General features: G+C 43.3%; 1 protein-coding gene across 1 annotated transcript; it reads left to right on the forward strand.

The window, feature by feature from the left end:
* Nucleotides 1-1,940: 1,940 nt before the first annotated feature.
* Nucleotides 1,941-17,939, forward strand: LOC146577454 (NACHT, LRR and PYD domains-containing protein 12-like). The gene is made up of 5 exons (XM_085254442.1): nt 1,941-4,458; nt 7,487-7,663; nt 9,281-9,457; nt 11,616-11,792; nt 14,780-17,939. The coding sequence occupies exons 1-5, from the start codon at nt 2,786-2,788 to the stop codon at nt 14,955-14,957; spliced, it is 2,382 nt and encodes a 793-aa protein (XP_085110568.1). The 5' UTR covers nt 1,941-2,785; the 3' UTR covers nt 14,958-17,939.
* The last annotated feature ends 3,195 nt before the right edge of the window (nt 17,940-21,134 follow it).

Consider the following 21,134-nt stretch of genomic DNA (forward strand, 5'->3'; position numbering starts at 1 on the left):
ACAACTCCCTTTGTTTCTGAAACATCAAGATAAAATGCCTCATCATAGTTAGGTGTGGCCAGATCTGTGGCTCTTGACAAATCCTGTTTTAGCGAGATGAACGCTGTCTCTGTGTCCGGCGTCCAAGGCAATTCAGCCTTCAGATTTCGAACACCAACTTTCTTGATCAGGTCCCTTAAAGGGGCCGTTTTACCCGCATAGTTCGGAATGAACTGCCTGCTGTAACCTGTCAAGCCAAGAAAGGAAAGCAACTCCTTCACAGTTCTTGGTTTTGGATGTGTCAGAATTTGGTCTCTGTGTGTGAATTCTTTTCCTCCAGGCAGAGTAACAATCAGTCCATCTGGTGAGCACATGATTGTAGCTCCCAGTTTCACAAGCAGGTCCCTGCCCATGAGATTTGCAGGCACCTGTGAGGACACCACATATTGGTGTTTCAAAGTCTGTTTTCCCAGCTGTGTCAATGCTGGATCTGTCAATGGCAGTGTCATTGGAATCCCGGAAAAGCCTACCACATTAACTGTGTGACAGGAGAGTGTTGCACTGTCTGGTGTGTCTTTCAAAGTTGAGTATGTTGCTCCAGTATCCACCAGGAAGGGCAATTCAGTGCCTTCCACGGTCATTGACAGCATGGGTTCTGCCGCCCCCACGCTGTTCAGTTTCTCCGGGCTCCGTCAGTATTGCTCCCTCTCCCAGCCCCAGTCAGCTACCGGGTACTGGGCGGCTGGTGCTGCATTCGGGTTCGGAGCTTGATGTGCTCCCCTGTAAGCAGCTCTTTGTCTTGGGCCTCCTCGTGCCTGGGATTGATAGCCTCGCCTCTGATAATTTCGCTGCCATTCAGGGCATTCTCGGGACCAGTGTCCTTCTGCTCCACAGCTGTAACAGCCAGTCCAAGACACATTATTAGGATTCCCTGGATTCCGAGCCCTTTGTCCTCCCCTCACGGATCCACCACGCCCTCTCTGCGGTCCACCGGTCCCCCAATTCCCTACGGGTTGACGCTGCCTTGGTGCATTGGCGGGCCAACGGTCATCAGGGTAGAGACCCGGATCCTGATCTGGCCAGTCAGGCACAGGATCGGGCTGAGGCCTTGCCACCATTATAGTCTTATTTAGTTCTTTCGGTTCTTTTTTCTTCGCATTATATTTTTCGCGAGCCTCCCCCAGCTGCAGCCTAAGCAGCTGCGCCTGTGCTTCATCTAACTCTTTCTTTAGTTTGTTCGTCAAATCCTGTTCCTGCTGAAGTCTGTGGGTCACATGTCTCTCCCACTGCACCGAGTCTGCAACGGCAAAATCTGGGTTCTTTTCCAAGTCAACTGCAACCTGATTGGGCAGCCCTGCCAGCACTGCCGAACGAAACCACGCTCTACTTTCACCCTCCTTCCCCGGATGTATTCCTGTTTCTAACAACCATTGTTCCTTTGCTTTAGCTAAAAACTCTCTGGGTGTGTTTTTGGGATCCCAAATAATTTTTGGAATGGCTCCAGAGTTAGGAGTTGGGTACTTCTCCCGGACTGCATCTGCTAAGTCATTCTGCACCTCATGGTATTGTAGGTCATTTGCATATCTGGTTGTTTGAGCTATCTGCTCTACATCTGCTAACCCACCACCCAGCATACAACGTCCGGCCAAAGCGCGAAAATCGCCCAGCGCTAATTCTTCTCCTTCGGTCAACGCGCCCAGCTTTCTCAACCAGCTAGCTCCTCCCTCAGTTATTGGTGGAAGTTGTTTAACCAATGCTTCCAAATCTCTCACCTTATAGGCGCGATAAACTGGTTCGTTCTTTGGACCTGCTATTAGAGGCAGATTTAAACCAGGGTCAGGAGCTCCTTGTTCAAAACTCACTTTTCTACTCTTCCTCGACTTTCCCTTTCCCTTTGAGCTCCTAAATATGGGCTGTCTCTGTGCTTGGTCTCTCTTCACACTTCTTTTCCTCAAAATTAGGCTTGTACTTGGTTCGGGCTCAGGTCCTCCATCTTCGTCCTCCTTATCGTCCTCTTCTTCTGATGACGTCGCACGGTCTTCATTCTCCTCTTCTGGCCCTCCCTGCATTACTCTCTGCTTTATAACCTCCAATGCTGTTAATGCCTCTATTAACGCACGTGGGGGCTCATGCATTTGTCCATACACTTCTCCTTCCCAATGTTCTCCCTTGGTTATTACTCCTTGTGGTATTTTGTCCTTCATTCTAGGGGTCCTTTTGGCCTCCCCGTCCTGCTTTGGCTGTTCCACTGTAGACACCTCGGCCCGTATGATGTTTCCACTATCCACCGAACTGGGAGGCAAGGTCGAGCCTTCATCTGCAGCTGAGGCTGTCATTCTCCCTCCCATATCTTGGGACTGACATTCCACTGCCCTTATCCCTTCTTCGGGGATATTCAGGGGAGTAGTAGTATATTCAACATCTGCTATTCCGCCAAGGACAACTCCAGTCTGTCCATCAGGACCACGAACTTGTCCCCCTCCAAGGGTCATTACAGGCATGACATATGGTGGTGGTGGTGCACAACGTGCCAATTCAGCCCAAGGATATAGTTTCGGTGTGTAATTCCTGTTAGCCTCTTCTACCTTCGGAGTCAAGTCCTTCACTTGGGCCTCTAGCTTTTTATTTTCCTCCTTCAGATGTTTCAAAGACTCCATTATACTCACCATGTCTCCTGATTTGAAGTGATGAAACAGGAAGTAGAACCCTCCTCAACAGGATCTACACTGAGCTCTACATCACAGAGGGACAGAGTGAAGAGGTTCATACCCAACATGAGGTGAGGCAGCTGGAGACAGCTTTCAAGATGGACGCCCTCCATGACGCTCCAATCAGGTGCCAGGACATCTTTAAAACCTTACCTGACCAACAGAGACCCATCAGAGTGGTTCTGACCAACGGCGTGGCTGGTGTTGGAAAAACCTTCTCAGTGCAGAAGTTCACTCTGGACTGGGCAGAGGTCTTGGAGAACCAACATGTCAGTGTGGTGGTTCTGCTTTCATTCAGGGAGCTGAACCTGATCAGAGATGAGCAGTACAGTCTTCTGGAGCTGCTCCATGTTTTCCATCCAACATTACAGAAGGTCACAGCAGAGAAGCTGGCTGTCTCTCAGCTTTTGTTCATCTTTGACGGCCTGGATGAAAGCAGACTTTCATTGGATTTCACCAACAGGAAGCTGCTGTCTGATGTCACACAGAAGTCATCAGTCAGCCAGCTGCTGACAAACCTCATCCAGAGGAATCTGCTTCCCTCGGCTCTCGTCTGGATAACTTCCCGACCCGCAGCAGCCAATCAGATCCCTCCTACATGTGTTGACAGGCTAACAGAAGTAAGAGGCTTCACTGACGCCCAGAAGGAGGAGTACTTCAGGAGGAGATTCAGTGATGAAGAGCTGTCCAGCAGAATAATCTCCCACATGAAGACATCCAGGAGCCTCCACATCATGTGTAGAATCCCAGTCTTCTGCTGGATCACTGCTACAGTTCTGGAGCACATGTTGACTACAGAGCAGAGAGGAGAGCTGCCCAAGACCCTGACTGAAATGTACTCACACTTCCTGCTGGTTCAGACAAAGAGGAAGAAGAACAAGTACCATGAGGGACATGAGACGAGTCCACAGGAGCTGACGGAGGCTGACAGGGAAGTTCTTCTGAAGCTGGGGAGGCTGGCGTTTGAACATCTGGAGAAAGGAAACATCACGTTCTACCAAGAAGACCTGGAGCAGTGTGGTCTGGATGTGACAGAGGCCTCGGTGTACTCAGGAGTTTGTACAGAGATCTTCAAAAGAGAGTGTGTGATCTTCCAGAAACCAGTCTACTGCTTTGTTCATCTGAGCATTCAGGAGTTTCTGGCTGCAGTCTACATGTTCCACTGTCACACCGACAGGAAGACAGAGGTGCTGGAGGACTTCCTGAGATACTTTTGTAATGATTCTGACTCTGATTTTTACTATGATGATGGTACTAATTTTCTTCTAGATCGGTTTCCCCACATTAAACCATCTCTGGGTGAATCCTCTGTGGATGGGTTTCTAAGGAGAGCCATGGAGAAATCCCTCCAGAGTAAAAATGGCTTCCTGGACCTGTTTGTTCGCTTCCTTCATGGCCTCTGTCTGGAGTCCAACCAGAGACTCTTAGTAGGTCTGCTGTGTCAGACAGAGATCAGTCCAGGAACCATCCAGAGAGTCATCAACAACCTGAAGAAGATGAACTTTGATAAAATCTCTCCTGACAGAAGCATCAACATCTTCCACTGTCTGATGGAGATGAACGACCTCTCAGTACATCAGGAGATCCAAGAGTTCCTGAAGTCAGAGAACAGATCAAAGAAGGAACTCTCTGACATCCAGTGCTCAGCTCTGGCCTTCATGCTGCAGATGTCAGAGGAGGTTCTGGATGAGTTGGACCTGCAGAAGTACAACACATCAGTGCAGGGACGACAGAGACTGATTCCAGCTGTGAGGAACTGCAGAAAGGCTGGGTGAGTCCAGATGTGATCATTAACATCATTAATCAGTGTAGGTTGGTAGTTTAATGTTGAAAATAAAATCAGATTGTAACCACAAAGTGTTTGTGTCCGTACGCTGCAACCTTCCACACCATTCCTTTATTGTACAGACTCAGCAGCAGCTCCATGGATCCCAAATCCAAGAGTGGAGAACAGATTTGAAGTGTGTCACATCCATGCAGTCACAGCTGTTTCCACCATGTTTCCACTGATATTAATCCTGTTCAATGACACGTTTCATATCAGTGAATATGTTCTTTAGGACGTCCACTGACATGTTTAAGTGTCCTGCTGGAAATCACTCAAATCATCCATGAAATCCATGAAAAATCCTTTTAGTGTTTCTAACTTCACCCTCTGTCCTCTCTCTCTCTCCATCCTCCTCACTGCTTCTTTCACTGATAATCACACAAACATCGTATTCAGCTACAAAATAACACAATAATATCATCTGATGATCATTATTATAAGAACAGGATCCATATTTGATATCAGAGTAACACACTGATGGTAATGTGCAGTCATCATCAGTGACTGTGGGTCAAACAGAAGCTCTCTGATTGGTTGCTGACCTTGGTCACCTGTCCACTCTCACCTGTTTGTGTTTGCTCTCTCTTTGCTGTCTCCATCCTCTCTCTCCTTTCTCTCCCTCTCTGTCTTTGTACATCAGTCAGGTCCAATGGAAACAGTGACATTTACAAACCAATCAAAGACAAACTGATCCATGTCAGGTTATAACAATATTCAAAGTGAATACAGGCTGCTGCTGGACACAGACAACAGGTAACATCATTTTGACTTGCTGTCACCTGGATCTGGACTCATAAACACTGAAGCCCTGAACAGGAATACAAATCATTTTCTGCCAACTAGCGACACACCAGCAGATAGTGGCTCAGAAAGCTCAAATGAGCCAATCATTTCTGTGTTTAGTTCCCCTGAAATCAGATCTGATATCAGCAGCTCTGAGTTCATTCATCATTATTGTCCAGTGATGAGATTTCTGCTCCGTTTGGTAACAGTCAGCAGGTTTTTCCTGCGTGTGGACGTGAACAGTCGTACCTGACAGCAGGTAGCAAACAGAGATCATCTTTCCAGCTGGAACTCTTCACTGAGCTGAACTCATTCAAAATGTTCTGGAGTCAAAACAGGAAACAGTCCAAATATGTGTCTTCACTCTGACTCTGGATCAGATCTCAGTGACAGACTGTGGACATTATGGAAGCCTAAATGTGACACCATCTTCCTCCTTCATCTGCAGATTAAAGCCAAACAAAGATTCTCATTAAAAGTCTGCAGGTCTGAGAGAGACTCAATCGTTGTGTCATGTCAAACACAGTAAGAGGAGCTGAAGCACAGATGTGAAGAGCAGATTCATCAGATTATGACCTCACTCTGTTTTGTCTTCATATACATTCAGTCTGTTGTTTACAATGCAGATTTTCTGCATTTCTTCTTGGCTCTCAGCGAAGGCGGTCGTACTTTTCTCCTCTCCTCCTTACCCTTATCTTCTCTGCTTACCCTCTATGTCCTTGTCTTGTCTCGTGTGAATTACTTTCCCTGGAACAGTCTCTCACTGTCGTTCTCTAAAACCTAAAAGAGAATTATGGATTTGATCAACTGGTCTCTGAATGCTATTGACACCCTTTTCTCAACGAGAGGTCTGGGCTCGGGAGAGCCTGAGTGCCCTGGGGAGCCTGAGTGCCCTGGAGGGACTTTCCCTGCCGGATACACGAAGGACGGGTGGAAGAACTGGAGGGTCATGTGCCTGGCGGGAATGTCGATCGAGGACTCTGAAGATATCGATCTATTCGGAACCATGATAACAGGGTTCTTGCTGATCGGAGTTGGCTTAGCCCTGGTTTAACGGAGAAATAAGAGAGCGGAACCGGCTGTTCAATCCCCCCCTAAGGCTGCCCGCTGGAATCGAAGCGATGGGACGAGGCGCGACCTCTCACAAAGAACGTAATATGGTCAACACCTTGGAGACGCTTACAGCTGCTGTGAAGGCTCAAAATAACACCATTGAGCATATGGGGGGATACATCAGAGAGAGGCCTGCTCAAAATGAAACCCTTGAGCGAAAGTTGGAACACATCGCGGAACGGATCACTGCAGTTGTGAGGTCTCAGAATCAAAAGAATGACAACACCATGGAACAGAAGTTTGATACCATCATGGGTATCGCGGCTCTCCAACGGGAGATTGAGAGGCCAGCGTCAGAGTGTTAAAGAGCAGCCTGAAAATTCTCCTGGGCTGCTCGCATGGAAATTTACAAAATCATCGAAATTGCGAACCCCCATCACGGCGCCAGCTGCAGGCCCAAGGCTGGAGCCAAACAATCACTCCCTGATAGCAACTGTGTTATGGCTGTTCTTCCCATTCCATGCAAGGCCACCTGGGTTGGCTGGTAGACTGTTTACTTAGCCTGGCAGGGCGAAGGACACTGTCTCAGCTGAACTATGGACACGCATACACATACACTTACACTGATAAGCACTCACTCATCCCCCCTGCCTTTCCAATGCCTTCGATGCTTGTTTCCTGCGAGGGAACACGGCGGGTCTGTGTGCCGCGCTGGAACGGTAGCGCTGTGCAGGTTGGCTGCTGTGTTCGCTTCGGATTACTCCTCACCCCTCACCCAACCCTGTGGCTTGTCATGTCTTCACAATGTTGTGCTGTGGACATTTATGTGCTTTTTGTGCAGAGGAGTTTTTTTGTTTCCTGTTCTAATACTGTCCTACCATGGAAGCATAGCATGAGTAGGGGTCTATTTTTTTCCTCTTGTACTTTCCCCATTGTAGTGAACATTTCAATGTTTTTTTCTCTAATGCTACCAATCTCCGACCTGTATCCCCATGTAATGTCTGTGCTATATGTGTAAGGTCGGGGGGGTCCCATTTCACTGCAGGGCAACCTGCATGTGAAGAATAAAGCTTTGATTGATTGATTGATTGATTGATTGATTGATAATAACATTTTATATTTTCTATCATCACAGACTGACTCAGTGTTGGCTCTCAGAGTCTCACTGTGAAGTTGTGGCCTCAGCTCTGAAGTCCAACCCCTCCCATCTGACAGAGCTGGACACGAGTTTGAATGATGGCCTCCAGGGTTCAGCAGTGAAGCTTCTGTGTGCTGGACTGGAGAGTCCAAACTGTCGACTGGAGACTCTGAGGTGAGTTCACTGACTGCGGCTGTTGTAGTTTTTCTATATTTCAGGTCTTGATGTTTGAAACTTTCTTTAGTTCCTATATGTTCAGGATGTGTCTGAAGACAAATGTGAAGAAGTTTGAGTGCTTTCAGAAATGTTGTCTTTCCAAACGACTGAACAACAGTTTTTCCTTTTGGCTCCAAACAGAAGTGACAGACTTGAGCAGGGTTCATTTAAAGGCTGACAGAAGTGGAGTGGTGACGGGGAGATGTTTGACAGGACAGTGTTTCAGCCTCCACAGCTTCATGTTGTGCTCCATCAGTCAGTGAAGATGAAGTCAGTGCTGATGAGGCTGTAGAGTGTGTGAGGGATGTGAATGAGGATGATGAAGATCTGATGATAGCGGATAAAAACAGGCTGCAGAGACTTTGAGCCATACAGGGCACACAGTGTGTGTACAGAACAGCTGAAATCATTATGGAGGCCTCACTGGGATATGGAAGCATCACAGTACAGCTTCAGTGAAGCTTTAAAGTCTCTGATGTGAGATGAGAAACGAAGCAGCCAGAGCTTTTTCATGAGTGGAAATCCACTGTGATTGTGAGCTGCTGATACAGCCTCCAGATTAGCCAGCAGCTCATCCTGCTCAACATTTTCTCACCAACTTTAATGGAAGTGTGATGTTTTCAGCTGGAGTGATGGTCAGGGTGGCCTCCCTCTCCTTTTCTTCTCCTCTTCCTCTTTCATTTGTAAAGCCACTTCTGCTGCTTTCATTCATTTGGAAGTCCTGTAGCTGAGTTTGGGAGAGACTAACAGCCTCAGCAGCAGAGGGGAGAAAGGCTGTAACACCACCACTTTACTCTGTTCTACCTGTCACATCATTTTATCAGGAAACAAATATGCTCATGTTTTTACTATGTTTGTCTTGAAGATGTAAGAAGATCACATAGTGCTTTTTATTATTGTGTTGGTTTGTTTCCTGTCTCTTGGATGGAGCCATGCGTGGCCCCTGGGCCTGTGGTCAGAGTGTGTGCTGGATAATCCGGCCCAGGATGAGGCCAAACTGACATGGGATGAAATGTCTGTCACATAATTGAGCTTAGTGTAGTTTCATTTCTGCACAATTTAAAAACAACCAAAACTTTGTTCTGTCTTTTCTATGTTATACTGTAGACTTTCTTTGATACTGTGTCCAAAAGGAGCAGCTTTTACTTTGAAGGGGAGGCATCTCTGTTTCCTCTTCAGGTTGGATGATGGAAGCAAATGAGTGTGTGATGTTCTTTCAGTGTTGCACTTTGTAGACGCTCCCTGAGCACTGGTCTCACAGCCAGCTGCACATAGAGACCAGTGTTGTTAGTCCAGGTCAGAAGATGACTTGTTGGAATGAAAATGAGCTTGTAGTTTGTCTGCTTTAATAATGTGACTGGAAAAAGGTGTTGGACTTCAAATATGTCCATTTCTTTCACACTTCACCTTTAAAAGTGAAGCCTTGTGGTTCCTGGAAGGAAAAACACGACTTTTTCAGGTCTTTGTCCTGATTTTATGATAATGTACGGCTTTAATGTGAAATGTGATGAAACACTGAATGATTTCAAGCTCACACTTTGTCTAATAAACTTACATCTTTCATTCTTTATACAGATTGGAGCGCTGTGGTTTGTCAGAGATCAGCTGTGATTTTCTGGCAGCAGCACTGAAGTCCAACCCCTCCCATCTGAGACAGCTGGACCTGAGTAACAACAACAACCTGCTAGATACAGGAGTGAAGCATCTGTGTGGTTTCCTGGAGAGTCCAGGATGTGGACTTGAAACTCTGAGGTCAGTCAGCATGTTTTAGTTGTGCTGAGATGAATATGATGTGAAAGTTGTGCTGACACTAAACTGCAGACATCAGGCTGATATTATACTGATCCACACTGAGGATCTTCATGGTAAAGTCTGTTTTCTTCTTCTCTGGTTCTTTCCATTGACTGCAGCAGAACAATGTTCACATTTCAAACAGTGAGACTCAACGTATGGCCCGCGGCCCACACGTGGCCTTCCCACCTTTCCTGATTCAGAGAGAGGGGACCCTGATTAACTGTGTAGTGTTCTCCCTCACAGTTCTAAGTATCAGACACAACAATGAATAATCCACAGCTGACTGTCTTTAGCAGGTCAAAGGTCACGGCACACAGCAGACAGTGGGAAATATTATAATTCTGATCATTTATCAGCACATATCCATATGTATAAAAACAAAGCTGACACTGTGAGACTTGATCAGAGGTGTGATCATCACAGCAGAGGCCTTTGTGTCAAAGTCACTGAGGATCAAACAGAAACACATGAAGCAGATTTTCCTGTTCTGGCTTTTTATAGCAGATAACTTTCAAAATATTCTGCAGTCCATCAAAAACTGAAGCAAACCATGAATCAACATGTGAACATGAGCTGATGCTGCTGAAGTGAAGCAAAGTTACAGAGGTTTGATTACAGACACAGCTGAGAGTTTGTAATCTGTCATCATTTTAAAAGGTTTAAATTTCTTCAGTATTGAACAGCAGAAATGAGGCTTTGTTTTCGGAGGCCGACAGCAGTGAACACAACAGCAGACTGGTGCGTAATAAGCAGTGAATAATGCAGGAAACAGATTTTTGAAGGTAAACTGTTCTTGAAGTACACTGAGAGAGAGAGAGAGCTGTGCAGGAAGTAAACGTCAAAGTCAGAGAGAATTCATGACGATGTTCATCAAACGTAAAGCGTAGTTTGGATCTTCTTCTGCTGCTGGTTCAGTCAGTTTTGGTTGGAGACAGATGAAACCTGCAGCTTCAGGATCTGTGAGCTGTCCACTTTCAGCCCCGACGGCGTGTCCGTGTACGTGCCGTCGAGTGAACGATCCACGCTCTGTGTTTCCATCTTTGTGCGTTTAGCTGCTCTCATTTACTGTTTTATCTATTTGCTTGTTGTTGAAATACTTTTGGGAGCTTTAACCTGAGATTCTGGCAAAATACATTGATATTAAAAATCGACTCAGGATTGAATGAATCAACATCGCTTTATTCAAATTAAAACCATTTAAATAGGAAAATCCATTTTTTTACACCCGCCTCTAATGCTGGGTAATGTCAGCTGGTCCATGTGCAGCTGGCTGTGAGGCTCAGGGAGCGTCTACAAAGTGCAACACTGAAAGAACATCACACATAAATGTTGAGTAATAACTGGACTCTCATACAGCGAGATTCAAAAGCCTTTAAACATCAGCTTATCCTGCTGAACCAAGTCCAACACTGAGTTTGTAAAAACATGTTTGTCAATCATTTTGTTTGGTTTCTGAGGAAAATGATTCAATAACTTGCTGCTAATACACAACATTTCATCATATTTCCTCATAACCCTCTTTTGTCTGACCATTTGATCCCGTTTGAATTTGCAATAAAGGATCCACAGAGTTTGATGACAATAATGACAGTAGATGTTTGTGTGAAAGTGCTGGAAGCAAATGAGTGTGTGATGTTCTTTCAGTGTTGCACTTTGTAGACGCTCCCTGAGCACTGGTCTCACAGCCAGCTGAACATAGAGACAAGTGTTGTTAGTCCAGGTCAGAAGATGACTTGTTGGAATGAAAATGAGCTTGGAGTCTGTCTGCTTAAATAATGTGACTGGAAAAAGGTGTTGGACTTCAAATATGTCCATTTCTTTCACACTTCACCTTTAAAAGTGAAGCCTTGTGGTTCCTGGAAGGAAAAACACGACTTTTTCAGGTCTTTGTCCTGTTTTTATGATAAATGTACGACTTTAGTGTGAAACATTCAGAGTTTTTTCTCTTGTTGTGTTTGTTTGAAGCTGCTTCCTGTTGGCTTCAGCTGTTTGGAGTTTCCATTTTCTAAACTTCTACATTCTGAACCTTCTTCAGCTCTGAACAGATGATGAAACACTGAATGATTTCAAGCTCACACTTTGTCTAATAAACTTACATCTTTCATTCTTTATACAGATTTTGGCACTGTGGTTTGTCAGAGATCAGCTGTGATTATCTGGCAGCAGCACTGAAGTCCAACCCCTCCCATCTGAGAGAGCTGGACCTGAGCTACAACAACAAGCTGCAGGATTCAGGAGTGAAGCATCTGTGTGGTTTCCTGGAGAGTCCAGGATGTGGACTTGAAACTCTGAGGTCAGTCAGCATGTTTTAGTTGTGCTGAGATGAATATGATGTGAAAGTTGTGCTGACACTAAACTGCAGACATCAGGCTGATATTATACTGATCCACACTGAGGATCTTCATGGTAAAGTCTGTTTTCTTCTTCCCTGGTTTAGTCCATTGACTCCAGCAGAACAATGTTCACATTTCAAACCTTCAAAGAAGAAGAAAAATCCTCCACTGGATAATTCACTGTGAAACTCGCAAACTCTTCAATCCACCTTAAAGTCTGTCTGACACTGAAATCCAAATCAAAATGTGCGTTTGCTTTACAGACAGCAGTCCAACACAAACATACACACATCATCCAAAACACAGTCCAACATCCAAATCTCCTCCACTGCCAGCATGAATGATGGGAAAGAGAAGGAGGAACACTCTGACATTCAGGGTTAGAATGAGTTTCATGAAGCAGACTGTGAAGATCAAAGCTGCATTAGAAAGCTTACATGAATGAATGAGTGGACAGAAGTGGACAGAGATCGCCTGAAGCACTTCAAAGGCTTAAAATAAGCACATTTATCTTTATTCTTTATCAACTCTGTTAGTTTCTCTCAGTTTTCTGTGGAATGAAGCTAACAGCAGGCTAATAAGATGCTGACCAATAGGTTTCTATTAAAGGTTGTAATTTGTATATGAAAAAGTGCTTTGGCTCAGCAGGGATCAGCTTACAGGTAGAATACAGCTGCTGGATGGGATTAGCATGTCATAGCTATCTACCAAACTGCTAACTGGGGGATTTCAGGCCATCTATGGATCATTTTTGCTAACTGTTTATTCAGCTTAGGCTCACAGGGCTGCAGCCTGTGCCCTAGCTGTCATAGGGCAAGAGGCGTGGTCCACCTGCACAGGTGAGCAGTCCATCACAGGGCCAACAGAGAGACACAGAGAAGCACTCTCTCACATCCACACCTACAGCCAATTTACAAGCACCAATGAACCTAAGCAGCATTTCATTGGACTGTGGGAGAACATCCAACCTCCACAGAAAGGCCAACTAGCTTCAACCTACAACCTTCTTGCTTTAAGGCACTAGTGCTAACCACTTTTCCCCATTTCAGCCCAAATCCTGCATCTTCCTGTTTCTGACTCCAGGCCAGCTCCACTAACACTTTCTCATCAGACACTGCCACCTAGTGGAGGAAGTCTTAGTTCTATTTGAAGCTTCAGATCACTGAGTGCTAGGGATGGGTATCGTTTAGGTTTTATCTGATACCAGTGCCAACCCCGTACTTTTGAAACAGTGCCGGTGTTTAAAGAATGGAGAACATAAACTTTGTCCAAAAACCTCTCATGTTTAGCTGGTTTCCTCTTTTTCTTTGGTCATTTTAGCCTTTTTGGCCAGGGTGAAGGGAGCATCTGCCATCAAACAAGAAGACAGCCGCATTTAACTACGACGGTGTTTGCTAGTTCACCTTACATGCATTAATATAATAAATTGGTTAGCCTACTCAACGTAAATTACACACGAACAACATTACGCTACTCACCCAGAGAAGAACAGCTGTTTCTGCCATCATCATCTTCATCATTTCTGCTACACTGGCAGGGCTAGGGGCCAGGACTCTCCTCTTCGGGTTCTTGGGGGATGTTGCTAACTCCGGGTCTGATAACAGGCACCACAGCCGCAGTAGAAGCGCTCGGTCTTGCAGCAAGCTATCAAATATGGTGCATTTCTCAGCTTTTAAAAAAACGCTATGCGTCGCCAGGTGTTTCATCAGATTCAAGGTGTTACCTCCTTTGTACAGTATCACCTTAAAGCACTTGTTGCAGGCTGCTGAATTTACATCTTTTGCTGTGAAGTACAGCCAGACTTTGACCGCTTCGCCTTGGGCATTTTTAATCTGTAGCTTTGCTGTAAAAGAATGTACGTACCTGGGCCCGTCTACTATCCTTGGAAAGGTAAAATGATTGGCTAGAATCTAAAGTGTATGACATCTCAGAAAAAAAAAGCACCAAAATGTGCACTGCTTTTTGGTCTGGTTACTATTAAATTTTGTTCTTTGAATTCTTTTTGCGGCAAAGAAAGACTCGACCCAGGATGGTCAAAGCTAAAAAAAATTATCTTTATTTACATTCCCGGGAACCGAGACCTGAAAACACGAACACACGCGCTCAGGTCTGAAAGCAGCAGCAGCCAGCATGGTTATTTATATATTTCCGAAGTTTTGATCAAAACACTCTGCTTAGTTTCACTTTCTGTCTGCACCTCCAGTGCTCTGCAAAAGCATGCAGTTTCCTGTCAGTACTTTTGTCTCAGACTCTACTCAGAGCTGGCCCTCTCTTATTAAAATACATAAAACAATATAATCAGCAAATAAACACTAAGAATACATATTTAAATCCCAACATTACTACCGTTTATGTCAGAACTGGTGCCATAATGGCACCGGATACTGGTACCCATACCTACTGAGTGCCATAGGACACTTAACCTATATGCTGGAAACTTCCTGTTGTTCCAAGGAGGACTGGAAAATGTGTGAAAATCTCCCAGTCAGTTCCTCACAGCACACTTCAATCATTTCCCTCCCACAGCATCAGGTCCAGGGCTTTTTCTCTCTTTGGTCCCACTAAGAGATTTCCACACAAACACCTCATCAGTGGGACTCTCAGAGCTACCAGCCCTTTGCTACAATCACAAAGCTCTTCATTGAAATCAATGATATCAAAGCTGGAATCAAATGAGTCCAAGTCTTCTGCTGATTCAGCATCACATTCATCTTTGCTCCTTGTTCAAATCTCCAAAATCCAACTGGCTGCATCAGGACATATAGTCTGAAACGCTGCACAGTTTCTTGTTTGAAGCTGCTTCCTGTTGGCTTCAGCTGTTTGGAGTTTCCATTTTCTAAACTTCTACATTCTGAACCTTCTTCAGCTCTGAACAGATGATGAAACACTGAATGATTTCAAGCTCACACTTTGTCTAATAAACTTACATCTTTCTTTCTTTATACAGATTGAGGAACTGTGGTTTGTCAAAGATCAGCTGTGATTATCTGGCAGCAGCACTGAAGTCCAACCCCTCCCATCTGAGAGAGCTGGAGCTGAGCTGGAACAACCTGAAGGATCCAGATGTGAAGCAGCTGTCTGATCTTCAGCAGAGTCCAGACTACAGACTGGAGACTCTGCTGTAAGTAGAGTGATGGAGTGAGTGGGTGGTGCTGTCAGCAGTATTGTACTAAACAGTCAGTATGAAACAAAGATCCAGTGTCTCCTGTAAAGCTGCAGCTTCTCAGTGAAGCTGTGAGAGGAGAATGGTGACAGGCTTCAGGATTGGACACAAACACTTCCTGTTTCTGACCTTTATGGTCACCATGGTAACGGCTGATACCGTCAACAGCCAATCAGCTCTCTGAACAAAGCAGCACGCAGACCAATGACTGCATTCATTTCCAAGTTTAAAGCAGTGAAGAACACAGTCTGTAGGTGAGGAAGAATTTAGTGAGAGCAGATGTTTGGATGGAATTCCTCCAGTTAACAGCTGGAACCGTCCATCTGGATTGTTGGGCTTGTTGTTGGGGTTCTTACAGAGCTCAGAGTGGACACACCAAGGTTCTTCTAATGAATGAAAGTCCAAACTCAAACTAGGAGGGATATATAATACAGAATATATTTGATATATACTGTAGATGTACTGTAGAGTTGCAGTTTGTCACTTGTAAATACAGTCTGTGAGCAGCTATGAGCTGAAAGATCTTTCTAGAAACACGAAATGTTTTCACTCTTCTGTTGCTTTTTCATATATTTCCACAACATTAATATTGATCCCACCTGTCTCACCTGTTTCATGCTTTTATACATAATAACAGGACACGTGTGATCTGAGCGCTGCTGTGGTTGCTGTGCTGCACGTCTTCATTTAGATAACAGAGACATCTAGTGGTTCAGAGGGAGAACTGCAGGAGGTGGAGCTGTGTTTTAGCATGGAAAACTTTTTATCTTTTAGGTGCAGATACAAATATGACAAGTATCAGTGTAAGATACAAAAGGTCACATCAGTCAGCAGAGGGAACAGTGATCACACAGCAATGTAAGAATAGAAACATAACAGTGAATCTGGACATGTATACAGATGGAAGCAAACAAAGAGGATGTAACACTACATTAAAGCCACAAATGGGAAGAAAACAAAGCCAAAGGAAAATATATTTGATCTCAGGAATCCAAATCAGATGCTTTAGAGCAGGGGTCGGCAACCCAGGAGGAGCAGAGACCCGAGGCGGCCGCCGGTCCGAGTGTCAGGTGAACTGAACTTCAGGTAAGTTATGACCTGCAGTCTATCTGGGTCAGATATAAACCAAGTTTAGGTGGAGTTTATTTTCCTTGTGCTGACTTTTTACAGTCAGTTACAATAACTCGTACTGCGTACTAGCTAGCATGACGGAGTTTCTATACAACTGGGTGGGTGCTCTGATGTTACTGATAGTGAACTTTATTTTAGTAGAGTTTCCAACCATCCTGTAAAAAACAGAATCGTCTCGTATTCAGAGAAAATATTACGCGTTTCGTGTTGAGCTGAGAAGGAACACAGTTTGTCCCGGACTTCAGCTAGAATGGAAAAGACACAAAGCTGGATTCATTCTGTGTCTTTACACTGTCATTCTCTCCCCTCTCTCTCCCGTTGCTACTTCAATCATGAAACTGATAAATGATCAGCTGATCGGCTTTTCTCTCTTGTTTATCGCCCACTTTGCGCCAGAAAGAGGAAACCAGCGGATGTCGCGCTAAACAACAGCAGCACGTTTAAGCTTGATCAGCTGTTGTTAGAATTTATTTAATATTAATTTCTAGTATCAGCTGATGTTTGCTGGAGCCACAGCTGTAAAGCTGCTGGTCAGGATATCGGTTTGGATATGTGGTGAGAGGGAAACATGAAGATGAAACCAGGAGATGTCCTTACTGAATCATCAGAGCTGAACAGGTGATGGAGAAACAGGTTTACCTTTTAGGTGACATGAATGTGTTGATGGGAAGTTATGAACTGTTTCTGAGAGACAAATAACACCAGGATCCTTTTCTAAGTAGCTGACAGTTATACCAACAAGACTCTGGAGTTCATGGAGCTGCATTTCCACCTGCTGGACATCACTACCTGAAAGGTTTAACTGTCTTCAGAACATTGCAGAGGTCTTATTGACAGTATTCTGCTCTACATATCTGTGTGAGCAGATTTTCTCTCACATGAAGAGAGTCCTCAGGTCTGAATGCTGGACACTCGGAGACCTGTGTCTCTGAGTGGGAGACCAGAGATCACATTAACATGTGTGTCCCTGTATTAACAAACATGACATATTGGCCCGGTTTATTTTTCTTATCATTGTTGTGAGGAGACCATGAATAGCATTTGTATTTTCTGTTGTACAGGTCATTTGCTGTTATGGATAAAAAGTCTTTTTTTGTTTCAAAATAGCTGATAACTATTCGCTGATTGCTGCAAACAAATATAATCCTATAAAGTGGTTCTACAAAGTGTGTAATTTATTGCTAATGCAGTCATATGGCGCATTGATTTCTGAGGAAATGTTAGATGCACTCATCATCAGAAAGGTTGCCGACCTAAACCAGGGGGTTTAGAGCATCATAGAGTTTTTGTGGTTTGTTTTCTTTAAGTCATTTCACAGATTTTCTCTATAATTTCAATTCCTTGAATAAAACAACAAACTTAGGGGATGATTTTGTAATCCGACTTTATGTATGAAAGATTTGACTAAACATAAAACAATCTTCCAACTCAGTCGTCATTCTTATCTTGTGAAATCAAACCAAATGTTCTGTTGTCTCTAAATCAGGGATTGATGAAATCTTTGATTGCATCCATTTATGAACATGTTCTCATTCATATTAAATCGTAGTCTAAGTCCTTCTTTAGAGGGATAAATGTCATTCATTATCTTCAAATGTGTTTCTGTTGTTTTGGGGGGAAGTTTGAAGTCCATTGTTCAAAGTCTGTTAATGAAACTTTATGAAGTTTATGTAGGATGTTTCTCCTATTTTGTATTTGTTTGAATTATGATGTATTTCTGACTCTTTCTGCCATGATGCCAGGTCTCTCTTGAAAACAACATTTTTAATCTCAATTAAATTTTCACCTGGAGAAATAAAGATGATAATAATAATTTTGTCTTCAGGGAATCATTTCTCTGTAAAACAGCTTCTTCTGAAACTCTTGTTACATTTCTTGTTTATTGTTTGCTGGTTTTAGAAAAATGTCATCGTCTCTGTGTGAACTTATACTCTACATATGGTGTCAGCTATAAACGAGCTCTAGAGTCTAATAACGATGCTTTTATTATTGTCTGGTATCCAACCTAACCCTGGGCCTCTGGCTGAATGTGAAACACCAGCAGATGTTAAAAACTGTCTGGGTTACACGTGCATCACGTCGTGTGCTTCCTAACATGGATATGATTGGAATCTGGGCCTGTTCAAGCGGTGCTGGTATCATTGTTGTTTCTGAGACTTTCCAAACCTTTACTGGATAAAAACGTAGCAACTGATGGATTTAACATTTAGCTCTCAGACTGTCCCAGAAAAGGCGGAGGTCTGGAAGTTTATGTGAAGGTCTGTCTTGCTGCTCAAGTCTTGTTCTCTCCATCTGCACCTCAGCCATTTGAAATCTTGGCCTTAACTATTGATCTGTTTGGAAATCAGACTGTTGTTGGCTGCTATCAGCCTCCACCTGCTTCCCCCAGCACATCACCGTCTCTGGTTCAACTTTTATCTGAGCTGCATTTTAATGACGTCTTTCAGATGGATGATTTTCATTGGGACTGGCTTTCTTCTGTATCTGATGATTTTAAGGCACGCTGCTTGTTTTTAAAACTAACTCAAATTATTTAAAGCCTCACATGCCTTGATCCTAAACACCCAGATAAATCTGCTCTTATTGACCTTTTTTAACTAATATGCTGCGTAAGTTTTCCACATCTGCAGTTTTTGCCAACGACCTGAGTGATCACTGCATAGTTGGTGCTGTGAGAAACACTAAAATCTCACGCTCCGAGCCCGCATCAGTTTGAACTGGGGTCGTATTAAACAGGCTGACAATGTCAGTTTGGGAACATTTACAGGAGAGTTGTGTCTACTTTGTGGACAGACACGCCCCTTTTTGCCAGGTCAGGGTGAAAGGTCGGGACAGGCCTGGTTTGGTTCAGTACCGGCCAATCTCCTACATGAGAGAAACCAGGCCTGGGCAGGAAGTCTGGCTCTGATGCTGATTGGCTATGTTTTCATTAGCTGTGTAATCGGATTACTGTCTCCATCATCAAGATCCAATGTAACTATTTTTTACTTTAACGACTGACAGTCCAAACGACCGTAGGAGGTTTTGGCAAACTATAAAGTGTCTCTGCCAGCTGTGACTCCTCAGAGCTTCCTCCTCACTTAAATATCGACTCCACTCCTGTGTCACACAAAACTGAAATGTTGCTTTAACAAACACTTTGTTGCTTCTTGTTCTTTGTTCAGCACAGTATCTGATCCTCTTGCACACAACTCTGCTCGTAGTTCCTGCTTACTGATACCTTTTCCTTCACACCTGTCACAGTAGAAGAGGTTTGTAAGGCTTTGAATAGCCCCAACACCAGAAACTCGTCCTCACAATCGTTCTCCTTCCTTCTTGCACTTGGCTGCAAATATCATAGCTGAGCCAGTGTCTTATATTTTTAATCTTTCTCTACAACAGAAGGCTTTACCACAGATGTGGAAGTGTGCCTCTGTACTCCCCCACTGAAAGCTGGTGATTCTTCAACAGTTAGTAATTACAGGCCAATTTCCAAACTCGGTGTCTTATCTAAGGTTCTTCAAAGGCTGGTAAATAATCAACTTCAAAGTTATCTGGATGAAAATAGGATTTTATCTCCCTTCCAGTCTGGTTTTAGGAAACTGCACAGTACTGGAACTGCTTCGATAAAAGTTCTCAAAGACGTCTATGAAGCGCTGGATGCAAAGAACTACACTCTAAAAATTATTGTTTAAGCTCAACAAAAAAAATTAACGCAACAGTTTCCATTACTCTTTTTGAGTTATGATAACTTATGTTGAAATTAGATTGAACCAACAAACTATATTGAGTTACGGGAATTAAATTATCCTCCATAATCAAAGGTGATTTTAATTACCATTTACGTAATATTTGGTAGCTTAAAAACATATTTTTAAGTTGTTTACTCATAAAAATTATGTTCCTCCAATTACTTTTTCCACATTATTTGAAATGGTTTTTAAGTGTTATGTAATTAATTACAGCAATTACAAAAACAATTTTTTAAAGTTCATTACTTAAAATATTAAGTTGCTGATTTTCATCATTATTATCATCATTTTAGCTGTCTCTTTTTTTATTGTAATAGCTTTTAAGAAAGGAATTCATTCAACATTTTTTTAATCAAATAAGTTTTTTTTATTTTTTAACAGTAGGCATTTCAACACTTTGCATTTAAAAATCGAAAATAAACCAGAAATTTCGATTTATACCATCACAGCCAAGTTATAGAATATGCCTTTATGTATTTAACACCACAGAAACAAATGTGTTCAATTGGTAAAAAAATATACTTAGAAAACATTTTGTTGCAGTAATACTTCCATGCAAGTGTTCAGTAAATGTTAACTTTCAATGCCTACCAAACTTTACAAGATCTTGCATCTTTGTATTACACAATGCAGCAAACACCTTTTAGATCAATGTTACACATACAGGATTCAAAACAGTTAACAATTTTTGAAACAGAGTCAACATCTTTAACATAATGATGGTTCCATCAAGGTCAAGGAACAGCTTCTGAACAACTTCAAAAGTGTATTTCAGATCCTTGCATTAGCTCAGATTGAGAGCATATATTATGCCCATGAGCAAAACACAGCACCTTGGGAAATTCTGGCCCTCCATGATTTTTGTTTCCTCCACCACAATGGTTGCAGTCTTATGGTTAGATCCAGGGGTGTACCGGTCACTGATGATGGCAGTTTTCATCACCTGCCTTAAGTTCTTCGGTGTCCTTGTAAAGCAAATTTTAAAAAATAGGTTAGTGAATTATAGATTAGACTTTTATACTTACTGAATCTTAATGAATTCAGATCATCAATGGAACACACACACACACAATGCTGAATTACTTTGACCAAACTCCATGAAAAGGTCCTCGTCCTTCTCTTCAAGGAAAGTGATAAGGCAGCAGATAGCTACTTCTCTGCGTGTTTCAATTGTATTGTGCTATTTAAGAAAAAATAAAGTATGAGTATAAAATACATGGGTGACTGACAACAAAGTGCATTTCAAAGCTACCCAAAGTCTAAATAGTTGTCCTACC

This window comes from Mchenga conophoros, linkage group LG3 (genome assembly GCF_057382185.1).
Source record: "Mchenga conophoros isolate Kocher_MC1m ecotype Shallow Benthic linkage group LG3, M_conophoros_male_GT1.1, whole genome shotgun sequence".
Classification (NCBI taxonomy): Eukaryota; Metazoa; Chordata; class Actinopteri; order Cichliformes; family Cichlidae; genus Mchenga; species Mchenga conophoros.

What these genes read in the sequence shown, in the direction of transcription:
- LOC146577454 (XM_085254442.1), top strand. Translation starts at nt 2,786, where the DNA reads ATGGACGCCCTCCATGACGCTCCAATCAGGTGCCAGGACATCTTTAAA. An exon ending in AGGAACTGCAGAAAGGCTGG is followed by an intron (nt 4,459 to 7,486) that starts GTGAGTCCAGAT and finishes CTATCATCACAG; the next exon opens with ACTGACTCAGTGTTGGCTCT. An exon ending in TGTCGACTGGAGACTCTGAG is followed by an intron (nt 7,664 to 9,280) that starts GTGAGTTCACTG and finishes TTCTTTATACAG; the next exon opens with ATTGGAGCGCTGTGGTTTGT.